Source organism: Pinus tabuliformis, chromosome 4_2 (assembly GCF_031772625.1).
Source record: "Pinus tabuliformis cultivar Carrire ecotype Pingquan chromosome 4_2, CPIR1, whole genome shotgun sequence".
NCBI classification, from domain to species: domain Eukaryota; kingdom Viridiplantae; phylum Streptophyta; class Pinopsida; order Pinales; family Pinaceae; genus Pinus; species Pinus tabuliformis.
In genome coordinates, this window is record NC_142304.1 from 539,548,878 (window position 1) to 539,564,014 (window position 15,137).

General features: G+C 39.8%; 1 protein-coding gene across 1 annotated transcript; it reads right to left on the reverse strand.

The window, feature by feature from the left end:
• Window positions 1-9,548: 9,548 nt before the first annotated feature.
• Window positions 9,549-13,844, reverse strand: LOC149170419 (uncharacterized). Its single transcript, XM_089425573.1, has 2 exons — window positions 12,963-13,844; window positions 9,549-12,758 (listed from the first exon to the last, which is right to left on the reverse strand). The coding sequence occupies exons 1-2, from the start codon at window positions 13,842-13,844 to the stop codon at window positions 9,549-9,551; spliced, it is 4,092 nt and encodes a 1,363-aa protein (XP_089281699.1).
• Between the last annotated feature and the right edge of the window lie 1,293 nt (window positions 13,845-15,137).

Below are 15,137 nucleotides of genomic sequence, written 5' to 3' on the forward strand. Positions count from 1 at the left end.
TCGGATTTAAAATTTAATATATGCTCTACCATGGTAACGTGGCACAAGCAAGCTTGTCCTTCCACAGCTGCCCACCTCGAGACTCTCATTTCATCAACGATGGTAAGGCTAAGTCTTTGATCTGAGGGTTGAGCTTTGATCTAGTAACTTTACTACCTCATTTGCTGGTGATGAACCCCATTACACCCCTTCATTCTTTGGCACTCGCCCCTGCTTCCCAAACTTCCTCTCTGGTAGGTTCAGCTCTAAAACTTAGGGCTTCGTTTCCTGAGGTTTTGATGAAAACAGAGGATACCATGGCCTGAGCAGTTGGCTTTGCCTTCCCTGTGCCATATGAAGTCGGTGATTTTTATAAAGATTCAACTCTGAAAATTGTTTATCATTGTTTATCTTGTATTTAAATTGTTGCTCCATTTGAATCGCTATTATACTCTGCCTATAGGTGTAACGGAAATAGGGCAGATAGGCTCAGGATGTTTCAAGGAGGGTTTCGTGGATTTCCCTACTACTTCCGTCGCTCAATGGCTTACGGGTAAGCCTTACCAAACTGCTCAGGTGTTATATCGACTGTGTAGGTACATTAGTTTGGTGATTTGCTACTAGATGCTCCCTTTCGTGGGAGGTTTCTATGGATTTTACAGTTTTGGGGTCAGGCGAAGCTTCTGTTGTTAAATTTATATAAGTTTTATTTTCCATGCAGTTCAGACTCTTCTCCTTTTGGAGATCTTACTAGGGTTTATTATTTTTCTTTTCCTCCTGGGATCATATGTTGAGAAATAGAATCCTCCTCAATGCCTATTTCAGGGCTTCCCTAATTTGGATGTGGGGCCTATGGCTAAGGCCATACCAGCATAGTTACTTTTTTATATAGTTAAAGGAACTGTAAGGAATTCTCGATACAACTATTTTTTCCTGCTGGCATAGGATGGAAGGCCGCTCGAGGTCTGATGTAATTTAAGGATTCACTGGTCAATATGTATAAATAGATACTCGTATCTAAGTGCTACTTTTGTATTTAAAGAGTTTTACTAGTGCTACTTTTGTATTTAAAGAGTTTTACTCTGAATGTGCAGCGCTGGAACCTGTGTGTGTGTTGAGACATGGTTTCATGTGTTTAATATGATGATGCCTCTTGCTTAATATGTTGCTCTATTCCTATTATGTGATAATAAAGTACCTTTCTCGCATGGTGATGACTTACTTCTAGTCTTTTATTATCTGGTAATTTATAAAGCTCGGTATTTGGTGAAAATAGGATTACTATGTTTCTCGGTTGTATGTCATAATTCTTATTACCAAACTCATCAAAGGCTACAGAGGAATTCTTTTGGGTATTCTAGAATTTATATCTATATATATATATATATATATATATATATATATATATATATATATATATCAGTATTATGTGCTCTGGTTAATATTCAATTATTCCCAACTCTGGAGGTTCTCTGCTTTCTGTTAAATACCAACTCTGTAAAGGGTTTCAGGAAATAATTTTACAGAGTTCCTTGCATTATAATCAAACAATCTCCTGTTGAATAACATAGTTCAGTGTTTCACTTTATTATTATTTGCAAGGACCATTTGTTCATTCGTTCTTACTACTTTCCTTTGAGGTGTAAAATTGTGCTATTTACCCCTATGAATTTAGTTTCCATTATTCATGGTGCTGACATACTTTAGTTTCCTTCTCCTCTTAATAAAGAACTTAAACAGGTCATTTTCCTGAGTTTAAGTTCTACCAGAGCTTTTAGGATAATGCTGGTCTATTCAAGTACACAAGTAATTAGTTCTGTACAGTTAAAACTACGCTATTAACGATTTCCATATAATATCTTCTCAATATTAACTATACCAATTCAGTGTTCTCCAAGATATAATTAATGACAAATACTACAGCTTAATCAACAAATTAATTCTAGGGTGATACCACCTACCTGAGTTGTTTAAAGAAGAAAAACCTCAGTTGTAGAAGTCACCTTTGCTACTTGTTGTTTTCAATCCTCCCGACCATGAGATTTGCCATCAGGACCAAATCTCCCCCCGAGCTTGCTCATAAGACCATTGTCTTTCTGCAAGTTCCAACACATAGTGCTTTCGCTATCTGGTCATCACCAGACTTAGCTACTCTTCCATCTGACTTCTCCGCACGGTTCCTCCCTCTCTCCTCTGCCCCCCCAAGGCTTTTTTTGGAGAATTCATATTCAGGGGGATAGTTATAGTTTCCTGGAAACTACCTACCCTAACTTCCTTGTTATGAGAAGTTACAAAATCTATTAACACTCAAACAATATTTTGTCTTTTATCTTTTCCATAATAAACATACATTAATGCATAACACAAATAATAATCAAAATATTCAGTTTTTCTTTGTTCTTACTATGGTAAAATAAAATATTTACAAATTTCTAGGACATTACAACAAGTTTCTTGGAATTGACATCTCATTAGCTAAAACTAAGTTTCTCCATATCAATTTGAAACAAGCATTTCCAAAAAAAGGGTTATAAAGCTTCATTAAAACCAATGAGGTAGGAGGCTCACCAAAAAACAACATTTTAACACAACATTTTCAACTTCATTTCTATTTTTTTATGAAGGCTTTAATCTCATATCTTGTAAGCAGTTATACTCCAATTATCTATAATTAACCTAAGTAACAAGTACTAACTACTAAGTATCACTTATTTTTATCTAATTTTAAAATTCTTAAGATAAACAAAAGTATAAAGACATTAATAAAATCACAACTTATAATAAGCCAACTTAATTTACAAGTTAATGGATTCCTTTTAAATTTGGAAATTGATGTACAATCCATAAATAAAACAAAGAAAAAAGAGATAATCAAGATATTATATTTAAATTGATGACATTTACAACATTTCAATTTATGTATATGAAACATTATGATTGATCAGATCAACGATTGCATTAGATTTTTTTTTAATAAATACAATTAAAAAAATCAATATTTTAATTAAGAAATTTATAATAAATTAAATTTACAAATAAATAAATATATATATATATATATATATATATAGCAAATAAGAAGTGGATCAAGATATTAGATCTAAATTAATGGTATTGACAACATTTCAATATTTTCATATGTGAAACATTAAGTTTAATTGGATGTAACATATCATTACATGTTTGTACCTTTTATTTGTATGAATAAAGAAAATAAAATTAATAAATTCTCATGATAAATTATAATATAAAAAAAATTACATTAATAAAAAATTAAATAATGAACACATATTTAGACCCTGTAAACATATGGAGAATTTTCGATCTGAAATAGAAAATAGTTCAGTTACTAAGAAGCTAATGCAGGAAGAAAAAAAATTCTTCACAACTTTACATAAGTCCCTGAAAGAAGAAGAAGAAGAAGAAGAAGAATGGAGACTTAAATAAAAAAATGGAGCCTTAAATCAAGAAGCATCTGGTTACACGCTAGTGACATCAACACCAAATATTTTCATAAGAATGTAAGAACCAGAACCTAGAAAAACAATATAAAGTAAATAACGATCAATGGGAACAAATTTAGTTACATGAACCCGATGAAGAAGAAGGTCATCAACCACTTTTCTAACCTTTATAGTGCAATAGACCAAACAATTTTAGCAGCATATGGATTTATGATGGAGAAGATCTTGAAAGTCCTCGCACAAGAAGATAATGTCTATCTCCTTTGGAGAATCTCAATGGAATAGGTACTTCAAGTGGTACTCTCATTTATCCTAGACAAAGCTTCAAGACCAAATGGATTTTTAGCTCATTTTTATCACCAGTTCTGGGAGGTGATTAAATTTGATCTCTTCATAATGATAGATTATTCTTTTTAAAAAAATTGCATAGGAGGGGGAATTAACTCAACCTTTTTGGCTTTAGCCCCCAAGAAGAAAATCCCTCAGCATTTTCAAGATCTATACCTATATCTATATGTGATGTCTTTAATAAAGAGATTTCAAAAATATTGGCCTTAAGAATGAAAGAATATCTTCCAGAGCTAATTATAGAAAAACAAGGAGGCTTTGTCCCTCACAAGATCTTTTTTGATAAAATTATTCTTGTTCAAGAAGCTCTCCATTCTATCCAAGGAAGAAAATACCAAGGAATGAAAATAAAACTTGATATGGCAAATGCCTTCAAAAGGATAAGGCATGAATGCCTATTGCAAGATATGGAAAAATATGGATTTGAACAATGATTCATTCGATCGGTATCTTTATGTATTCAGTCCCCTTGGATTTCACCTTTAATAAATGAGAGGACAATTGGGTTCTTCAAAGCCACCTAGGGTCTATACCAAGGATGTCGACTTTCATTTTTATTATATATTTCAATGGCAGACTCTCTGAGTCAAAGAATGGAATATGAAATATTAGAAGAGTTCCTACCTGGAATCATATTTTTCATAGGGATCAAGAATATTAATCACTCTCAATTTGTTGATGACACCCTTCTCTTAGGAGGGGTGTCAAAAATAATTGCCAGAGGATTAAAAAAAAACCTTTGATAATTTTCTAGAAGCTTCAAGTGGACAAAGTAATGTAGGGAAATCTAAGATAGAGAAAATTTAAGGATGGAGATTTGTTTTAAAGTTTATAAATCTTGGCAAATCTCACTAGTATCTAATATGAAAACTATAAAACGTTTGTTGATATCTTTATAAAAATATCCAAATTTCTAATTATTTTATAGGTAGAGTCCATACAAATTTGGTGATTTTTACGGGAAAATAATTTTATAGTGTAAAATTTGGGCGAATAATTTTTACAAGAAATGGAACTTGGTGAATCTTTTGTTTGAAAAAATGATGGAAAATTAGCCCACCTGCGAATATTAGCCCCTAAAATTTTCCGTGATCTAAGATCTAATTTTGGAATGTACCTATCAAGAGGAAATGACAAATGAATTTTGGGATTCTCCATGGTAGAAACTTGGTTACAATTTAAATACTTGGGCATCCCTATCTATCTAAAGTCTGATTCTGAGCTAGAATGGGAAAGAATTTGGTCTAAATTTAAAACAAAACTAGAGGCCTGGGTAGTTGATGAGTTAATTTGGTAGGGTGTGTGAACTGATTAAGGTAGTGTTGGCATCCCTTCCTTTGTATCAATTTTCAATGCTGCTAGCTCCCTCAGAGTGTCCTCTCCTCAATGGAAAAATAAATCCACAAATTTCTCTAGGAAGGAGGCCAATCTAAAACAAAAAATTCCAACTATTGAAGCGGAAAACTATCAAGCATCTGAAAAGTCATGGAGGCCTTGGGATTCGAGAGTCAATATTGATGAATAAGGTCATCAATTCCAAGTTATTTTGGAGATTGATCACTGCAAAAGAATATTGGTGGAAATAAGTTTTAAATAAAACATATTTAAGAACAAAGAGAGCTCACAACCTCAATATTATCCAATCATCAAAAGGGGGCTCATTGATTTGGAATCTTTTCTCTATTGCTGCTCCTTTAATTAGCACTCATGTTTGTTGAGACCCGTGTAATCAGGAAGGCATCAATCTCTAGAAAGATAAAATAATGGGAAGGAAGCCTTTGGAAGGCTACCACAAGCTTCTCCCACTTAAGGAATTCCTTAGTGTGCAGGGTAAAAATACATTGGTTGATATTTCCCTATGAAATGAAATGTGCTATGGATGTAAAGGAACTTTCCTGAAGTTGTCAATCAAGATCATCGAATTATAGTCAAGCTAATAGATAGATTGGTGGGTTGCATTCCTTGGATATTGGATGAGGCTAATAGATTGGGTTGGAAGAACTCATAGAATATAGTGAAGGAAGGGTATGTATCATTTCTCTTCTCCTAGCATCTCCCTCCCAAATCTTGTATTTGGATGAATTTGGAATCCCAATGAAAATCCTAAAGTAAAGGCCTTTTGTTGGCTACTTTCTCAGAAGAAAATCCAAACAACTGATAACATGAGGAAGCGTGGCATCCAAGACCCTTTTAGATGTCCTCTTTACAAATAGAATGAGGAATCTATTCCACACCTCTTCTTGGATTGTGTTTACACTTGGGTTGTTTTGGGCAGAAGCAACAAGGCCACTCAATGACAGAATAAATTGGCCCTTGAATGTCCTTGATTACTTCGCCAAGTAGACAAAACATTATGCTGGGTAGTTACAAAATAATTCACAATTTAAAATCTTATGGGAAACACTTCCAAAATATGTATGTTGGAAGGCGTGGCTTGCTTAGAACAATGCTATATTCAATAATGTAGAAGATCATCCTCGAATTACAATGATGAAAGCCACCACCCTCTACTTGGAGTATGGGGCTTCAAAGTTTACTCAAGAACCTCCAAATAAAAGGTTAGCCAACATGGAATAGCGATGGATTTCTAGAATCACTTCAACAAGTGGGTGCATTGTCAACAAAGGAAGAAAAAAATAACCTCCTTAAGCATATTGGAGGTTAATGAAAGATAAAGCATAAATGAAACAATGGAAAAATCAGTGTGAGGGTTGAATCCTCCACTTTGAAGAAGCCTTGAAAAGGAACCCCAAAGTGGCAAGAGGGGGAGGGGTCCTTTATGACCCCTAGAAAGAAAAAGTTGTAGACTACTTAGGGGCCTTGGCCAAAATTACAAGCAACCTCACAAAAGCTAATGCTCCTCCACAAGGGATTTAGATAGCTAAGGAATATAATGTTCCCACTTTCACTGTGATAGGGGACTCGCTCTTGCTCATACAACATTTGGTCAAAAGAACAGCCCCAAAAGATAAGTCTATGGATCACATAATGAGAAGAACACAAGAAGTCAATAAAGGAATAGAAATGAGGGTGCTCAACGCGATGACAAACATATGTGCAAATGAAGGTTGTAAACTAGAAATATGGAATCTAGTTGTCAATAAAAAGCCCAAATTTTCCCAAATCCCTTAACAATCATGATTAAAAAAATGTTTTGTAAATTTCATATAATAAAAAGCCAATTTTATAAAGTATGTCCCTGAGATTTTCTTAAATTTTTAATATGAAACTTATGTAGATACCAAGACAATCATGCTAATCAAAAAAATTAGATTAAAATAATAAAAAAACAAGTTTTATACTTTTGGGTAAATCAATTATGTTACATACATAAATTTAATACAACTATTATCATTCATATATATATATTAAATGTCCAAATAATACAAGCTTTTAATTTTCGCAAATATGGTTTGGAATTAAATTATTTAAATATGTGGCCGTTAGACATTGAAACACTGCACAACGATAAATGTTGTTGATTTTTCATTTGATTTGTTCAAGGTGATGATATCATAGTTTTTATTGTGATATAGACTTTCTTTCCTAACCATGATGTACATATGTTCTATCAATACTTTTTTTTGGTACATCGAAATATTCTAAACTTTGTATTTATCTTTAATTTATATGGTTTTATTTTGGTATAATGGTATAGAAGTTGTTTTTAGTGTGATTTTTTATATTTGTTGGTATCAAAATTCGGTCGAAAAATTTACGGTGAAATTTTGATTTGTGTTATTTAAACTGGTTTTTTTACTATATATATGAATTCAACACCCTGAAAAAACCCCAAGACACTTCAATTGTGCAGAGGTTACATATCAAACTTGTGATTTCAAAAAAACCTTGCTAAATTTTAAAAAAATAGACAAAAAATCCCACCAAAATAAATTCCAAAATATCTCACTAAAAACAACAATGACATAATATGAGCTCTATTCTTATATCAATAAGGTGGCGTTTTTCAAATTTTGATTTTCTCTTTTACTTTTATATATCTTCCTTTGGCGGCCATAATCAATGTATATATTTATTTTGACCAACAATATCCAGGATTAGAATTCTCTTTGTGAAGGTAAATAGTCTCCACATATGGTGACTTATCAACATTATCCACTACCTCTCGTGGTCTAAACTATCATGTGATTTGTGTGAATATGTCAATATATATAATTGATCCTATAACATAATGTTTTTTTTTTCTCCGTAAAAGCTATCTAATTCATATATTAACTGTACAAGTGAAAATTACAAACTGTGAGGCGAGTCTTCCAGGGCTTCTGATAGCTCGCTGGGAACCAAAAACAAAATTCTGAGGTCTCCCTCTCCGGGAAAGCCTTCACAAAACAAAACAGACCAAGCACTGATATAACGCTCCCACGCAGGGGCAGCACCAGACCATATAAGCAGAACCAGAAATAAACATCAGCGGGCTCCCATTGGAGCCTCAGGAGGAGGATTCAAAAACATTACTGCCCACGCAGGGGCGAATTGCCAGATGGGATTGACTTAATAACCAGGGGCGAATTACCAGATGGGATTGATTGAGCAACCCGACAAAATTGAAATTGAGAATTGACCCATTGAAAATGAGACCCGACCAGCTTCCAAACAAAATTACAGCAGGCGAATAGGTAGGCAACCACTTCCAGCCATCAAAACGAAAGCGCAAGAGAGAATTACCCGTGTCAATTTTGATCCTCTCGATGTGTTGAGGAAGAAGGAAGGGACGCGAAGAAGGCATCAGCTTCTTCGGCAAGGCTGTTGTCCTCCACGATGTACGCCCAGCCTTCTCCCTCTGGTTTACCCTTCCACATCTTGCGCCATGTCTCGTCATCAATACCCTGAGGAGCAGGCCCCATCGGAGGAAACGATTCATGCTGACCAGCCTCAGACGCTGGTGGCTCCAAAGCGGAGCTATGTTCCCCTGCCTCCGGTAATCCATGGACAATTTCTTTGCCTTTGCCCTCCGCTTGCTTCTTCTGCGGGTCTTGAGGGGCAGATTCCCCATTTCCTTCCAGAGTTCTGGTGAACATAATTGAGATGTGGGCACTGAGCCCTGGGAAGCTCTCAGCCCTCGGCAATGTGAAAACCACTGAGCCAAAGGAGGGAAGTTCTGATTTGTCCTCTTCAGCACTTCCAACCTCCAAAAACTGGCTGATTGGAAGTGGAGTGGCTTTGGCTCTTCGATGGCAGTAGCAGCAACAACAGTGGTGATGTTCATCCACTGCTGGAGCTCGCGAGGAAGAGCCTCTAGCTGGACCTCTTCTACACGGCTGTCGCTGACGGAGTTTAGCCATGGTGAAACTGATTCTGCTCTTGTGTGTGTGCAGGTGAGCTTGGAGTCGAAGACTGAACCAATTACCTCCCAAATCTTTCTCTGGTGCCCAATTTCCTCTCTGAGACCCGTTCCTTGGTGGCAAGGTGGACCAATTCCGGTTCTCACCCAGCAATTGAGCCAAGTGCTTCCGGCTACAGGACCAGCAACCAGAGAGGCTATGGCAGCGATAGTAACCACCAGACACCCGACGATGAAGTGGATGGAGCTGCCACCGCCTCGGCTCTCTGCAATTCCTTCTTTCCCCAAATTCGCCTGACATACATTCCCTGCACCCTCCATTGCTCTTGTTATGCTCTGCCTCATGCTCTCGATACAGGCGCGCATTAAGTGCCCTGTACAGCCCCATAAACCTACCGCCCTCACCATTAACTCCATTAAACGCAGCAGTGGGTTCAGGTGCTGGTTGACGGCCTTCATATGGAGGCCGTATTGTCTACACGGGGCAGCCCATGCATAGCATGTGGCATGCCCATTGTTGCCGTCCCGCCACCCGCATCCGGGGTCTCTTTGTCCCTATGGATGAGACTCTCACATTCCAGCTTCCTTTGATTAGTTGGGATGATGTTCAGGTGTCCCTCAAGGAAGGCCTTATCTGAATCAACCCCTATGTTGGCAAGAAGATCAGCCACTTTATTACCTTCCCTTTTAGTGTGATTGAAAGAGATAGCATTGTAGTTGCCAATTTCCTCCGCCATGCTACTGAGTCTGGCCTCTAGTCTCCAACTATTGGCTATTTTCCTAGCTTTCGACCCATTCTGGATCCGAATAGCCATGTTTATGAGTATTTGGGAGTCCCCCTCCACTATCAGTGGTTGAAGATTGTGTCTCCTTGCAGTAAGAAGTCCTTGCCACATGCCCTCCAGCTCTGCTGAATTATTGGTATCCCAACCTAGATTGCCAAAGTAGAGTTGTTGCAGAGTTCCTAGGTGATCTCTGATGACTCCTCCAAATCCTGCAGGTCCCGGATTGCCCTTGGAAGCGCCATCAAAGTTTAGTTTGTATGAATGGATAGGCGGGGCTTCCCAATTTACCTTTCCCTTATCATTGTTATTTGCTGCCCGCTGAGAGGTTGGTTCTTGAGTCAGTTGCAGTCCCCAGTTAGATAATATGTTTTTCTCATTATCATCCGTTGGGAGATCTTGTTGGGTCCAGGATTTCAGTAACATGGTTTCTTGGATGTTGGCGTGCATGCTGTTCCATATGTCCTCCCTATTCAAGCTGCTGTTTTTGAAGATGCGCCTATTCCGTTCCTTCCAAATATTCCATAGGAGAAAACCTGGAATTAGATTCCACAGATGATTAAGCAAGCCACTTTTGTAAGGGCTTTTAGACCATTGCCTAATGGTGTTTATTATGCTTCCCATTTCTCTGCAACGCCTTTGACTCCTAAATTCTATCTTCTCCCATAGTTGAGTAGCAAGCGGACATGAGTCTAGAAGATGCTGTAATGTTTCCTCATTCTGAAAGCAATTGTGGCAGACTGAGGGCCCATGGAAGTTGCGTTTTTGCAATTTATCCCATGTGAGAATTTTTTTGTGTCCCACTAGCCATAGAAAGTGATTGATTTTGGGCCAAGTTTTGAAACTCCAAATCCTGGACCATAGAGGATCAGGTTTGACGGGAGGGTCTTCCAAAAGATTGTAGGCTTCAGAGGTGGAGTAAGCGCCCTTGGGGAGGTAGCCCCATCTGAGGATGTCGTCACTGATGTTGTGCTTAATTCTTCTTTTTGCCAATTCAGTGCTAAGGGCTTCTGCTTCCTGCGGTCTATTGGTGGTTATTATTTGGCTGCTAGCAAGCCATTTCCTGAAGCCGCTTCCCGTGTCCGAATTCCAGAATTGGTGGACTTTGGCGTGCTGTTGCTCTTGCCCTTCTGGAATAATAGCTGCTGGTAGTGCATTGGATAGTTTGGGAAGTTGGTTCCATGCATCTTGCCAGAATCTGGCATGTTGACCATTCCTTATTTCCCAGAAACTGTGTTTCTGAATCAATTGGTGGTGCTGCTTGGCCGCATTCCAAATGAGTGAACCTGGACTTGTGGGGGTGAATCGTATAAGCTCTGCATGCGGCATATTGTTGGTGTACTTGGCATTCCAAATTCTGGCCCATGGTTTGTCCGGATTTGTTAACCATTGCCACCAGATTTTGGCGGTCATGATGATATTACTGTGTTCAGGGTCTCGGAGTCCAATTCCACCTTTGTGCTTGGGCTTGCTGGTGGTATCCCATTTGACAAGCGCCCATTTATGATTGGTAGCTGAACTTCCCCAAAGAAAATTGCGCTGTAAGTTTCTCAGCCTTTTCAGGACCCATTTTGGAGCAGCTAGGATGGAGAACAAGTATAGGGGCATGGCTTGAAGGATGGCTTTGAGGAGCACTGCTCTACTTGCTAAGTTGAGGGAGCGGTGAGTCCATTGATTCAATTTGCCTTCCATTTTCTCAATAAGTCGTCTCCAAGCTGGTTGCTTTATGGCGGAGGCGGTGAGAGGCGCTCCTAGGTAAGTGGAAGGGAGAGAGGCCGATTGAAAACCCAGAATGCGAGAGACAGCCCGCTTGACAGAGGGAGGGGTATGGAAGAAGAAAATTTCGGATTTTGTGCTGTTGATTTGGGTGCCTGAAGCATTGGAGAAGTCATTAAGCAAAGATTTCAGACAAGAGGCTTCCTGAGCAGAGGGATGGCCATACAGCATGGTATCATCCACAAACTGCTGGTGGGTGGAAGCAGGGGAGTTGTGGATTGAGATACCCCGAATATGATTATCTTGCCTAGCTTGCTTGATGTGCCGACCTAGGCCCTCCGCCATTATAACAAATAAGAAGGGGGATAAAGGATCCCCTTGCCTGATGCCTCTGGAGGGCTTGAAGGGGTGGGAAGGCAGCCCATTGACAAGAATGGAAAAGTGAGAGGAGGAGATGAGGCTCATTATCCATCTTACCCAAGTGGCACAGAAGCCAAAGGCTCTCAGCATGTTCTGAATATAGGCCCAGCTGAGTTTGTCAAATGCCTTGGATAGGTCAAGCTTGAGTAACATGCCCGCTTTTTTGGAGAGCTTGAGAGAGTGAAGGATCTCATGGGAGAGCATTATACCATCCATTATTTGACGGCCTTCCACATAGCCTGATTGCTCAGGTGAGATGATTTGAGGGAGAAGGGGCTTGAGCCTGTTGGCTATGACTTTGGTAATGACTTTATAGAGAACATTGCATAGGGCTATGGGCCTGAATTTGTCAGGGGTGATGGAGTTCTCTTCTTTGGGAATAAGAGTGATGAAGGTAGAGTTTAGAGAGGGCAGCATCCATCGAAGGGCTCGAGATTCCTCCACAATTTGCCAGACCTCTACCTTAATCATGTCCCAGAAAGCATGAAAAAAATCAGTGGTAAAGCCATCAGGACCAGGAGCCTTACCTTCTTTAAGTTGCGCCATTGCTTCATCCACCTCGTGGCTGAGAATCGGGCTCATGAGCAGATCGTTTTGCTCCTCCGTTATTAACCTGGGAATATTGCTTGTGATTTTCTCTATAGCTGCCGTCCGATCCCCTGTTTGTTCTTGGTGGACTTGTTTGAAATGATTGAGGAGGGTTTCCTCAATTTTCTCATGCTCCTCCTCTTTACCTCCTGCCTGGTTCTGGATGAATGAGATCTTGTTGTGCATTCTTCGTTGCACTGTGGTGTTGTGGAAGAATTTGGTATTACGCTCTCCTTCTTTGAGCCATCTCACCCTTGATTTCTGTTTCCAATAAATTTCTTCTTGTTTTCTTCTTTCCTCAAGTTGATTGTAGATGCGCTTTTCTTCTTCTAGTGTAGCCTCTGTATGCCCTGAATTGATGACCTCCTGGTGGAGAAGCTTGAGCTCCTGATTGAGCTGTTGTTGGGCTTCGAAGATGTTCCCAAAGGTCTCCTTATTCCATTGTTTGAGGTGACTTTTTAGGTACCTTAGCTTCTGCTGGAGAATGAACATTTTGGTGCCTTCTGGAGGAACAAAGGAGGCCCAAGTAGTTTTGACGAAGTCCTTGAATGCCAGGTGGGTAAGCCAGAATTTTTCAAATCGAAATGGCTTCCTGGTGCTGCTCCCTGGTCTTTGCCATTGAAGGGCAATTGGCCAGTGATCCGACCTAGAGTGAGCCAGAATCTCCGCATTGAAATCTCCCCCGATGTGCACTGCGTTGTCCGATATCAGGAATCGGTCCAACTTGGAGGCAATCTGATGCTTCCCTTTCCTGTGATTGCTCCAAGTGTAGATACCATTACAAAAGGGCAGATCAATAAGGGAGGCATTTAGGATGAAATCCTTGAAGTGTTCCACTTCAGGTTCCAATCTGGTTCTTCCCCCAATTTTATCCTCTAGTTGGGTGATCATGTTAAAATCTCCCGCCACAATCCAGAGAGGATGTTGTCTGCTGTTACTGAGTGCCTCGATGGTGTCGAGGAGTATTTTTTTACTGCCTCCATCCTGTGGGAAGTAAACATTGGATAAGTTCCCATGTACCTGAGTGCCTATAATGTGAAAGGCTGCCTGAATGAGATGGTGGCCTGCATGGAAATCCGTTAGAGTTATAGCTTGAGTGTTCCAGGCTATGGCAAGTCCTCCCGAGGCTCCAGTCGCATCCACGGCCACAGAATGGCAGCCCGGCCAGGCTTTGGAGAGTATTCGTCCCAGAGTATCGCTATTACATTTGGTTTCTTGAAAAAAGCATATGTGCGGCTTCTCCATTTTTATCATGTTTTTGAGCATTCTATATTTTGCAGGGCCGTTAAGGCCTCTAAGATTCCAGGAGATGAGCTTCATTGATAACTAGGTTGAGAGGGGCTGAAGTATTTCGTAAGCTTCGCATAGTGGCCTGAATCCACTAGGACTTCTCCAAGCTCTATTGTTCTTTGCAGAACTGTTTTCCTTCCTCTCTTTTTAAAATCCTTTGGACGCAATCTACCATCCCAGGTGCTTCCCGCTTGAATCCCTAACTGCTGTTGTTGGTAGACTTTGGAGATGACCATCTCCAACTTTTCTAGGTCAGTTTCAGCGATGGATTCAAAGGCCCTTTTCCTGCATGCTAACTCTAGTTCATTAATGTCCAGTCCGTGAAGATCCACGTTTTCAGCTTCTTCCTCCATTATTTCTATGACACTGTTGTCTTCCTGTGCAGGCTCTGAAGTCTGGGTAGATTTTTGTTTCCCGTCTATCTCCATATTCTTGGGTGTAATCACCAGATCCTCCTGATTTCTAGATAAAATGGTGGGAATAATGATAGGGGTTTTCGAGATGGGGGGGGGGGAGGAGGGAGGGGGGCGGCTTGAGGAGGATGGATGGTCAGATTTGCTGGGATTTTCCATGGGTCGTTCTTCCGGAATGTTGTTGAGGATTTCAAAACTATTCTTGGATGCTTGGTCTTTGTGGTTGTTCGGTTGAGACTTTTGCCCACTGGCATTTTTCCGGTGCGATCGCCTTCTGCTGGTTACTTTGGTGAACCCATCATGATTTGGCTTGGTAGTGGGATTCTGAGACAGATCTGGGGCATTTAGCGGACAATCCCTGAATAAGTGCCCTAGAGCATGGCATCTTCTACATCGGAAGGGCACCTGTTCGTAGTCCAGGGGCTGAATCCATTCCTCATCCCAGTGGGAGAGTGTTATCGACTCTGGCAGCGCTTCATTCAACCTTATAAAGACACATATGCGAGCATATGAAATGAATTTGCGGGATTTGGTTTCTTCAGCTGTCCTGATGTATTCTCCCACACCATTTCCAATTCTTCTGAGTGAATCTTCGTCCCAATATTCATCAGGAAGTCCATATAGCCGGATCCAAACTGGTGCCCAGGTTAGGTCTTCTTTATCTGGGTTGAATCTGGGTTTCCAGTCTCGCATGTACAGCCCTGCAGCATTGAAGAAGTGTGGGCCTGTACCTAGCACCCTGAGTTTGTCTTCCACACAATAGAAGATGACTGTGAAGAAGCCCTTCGGTCCTAGTTGTAGCAGCACATCTCCCTTTGGTTTCCATTTGGCTGCT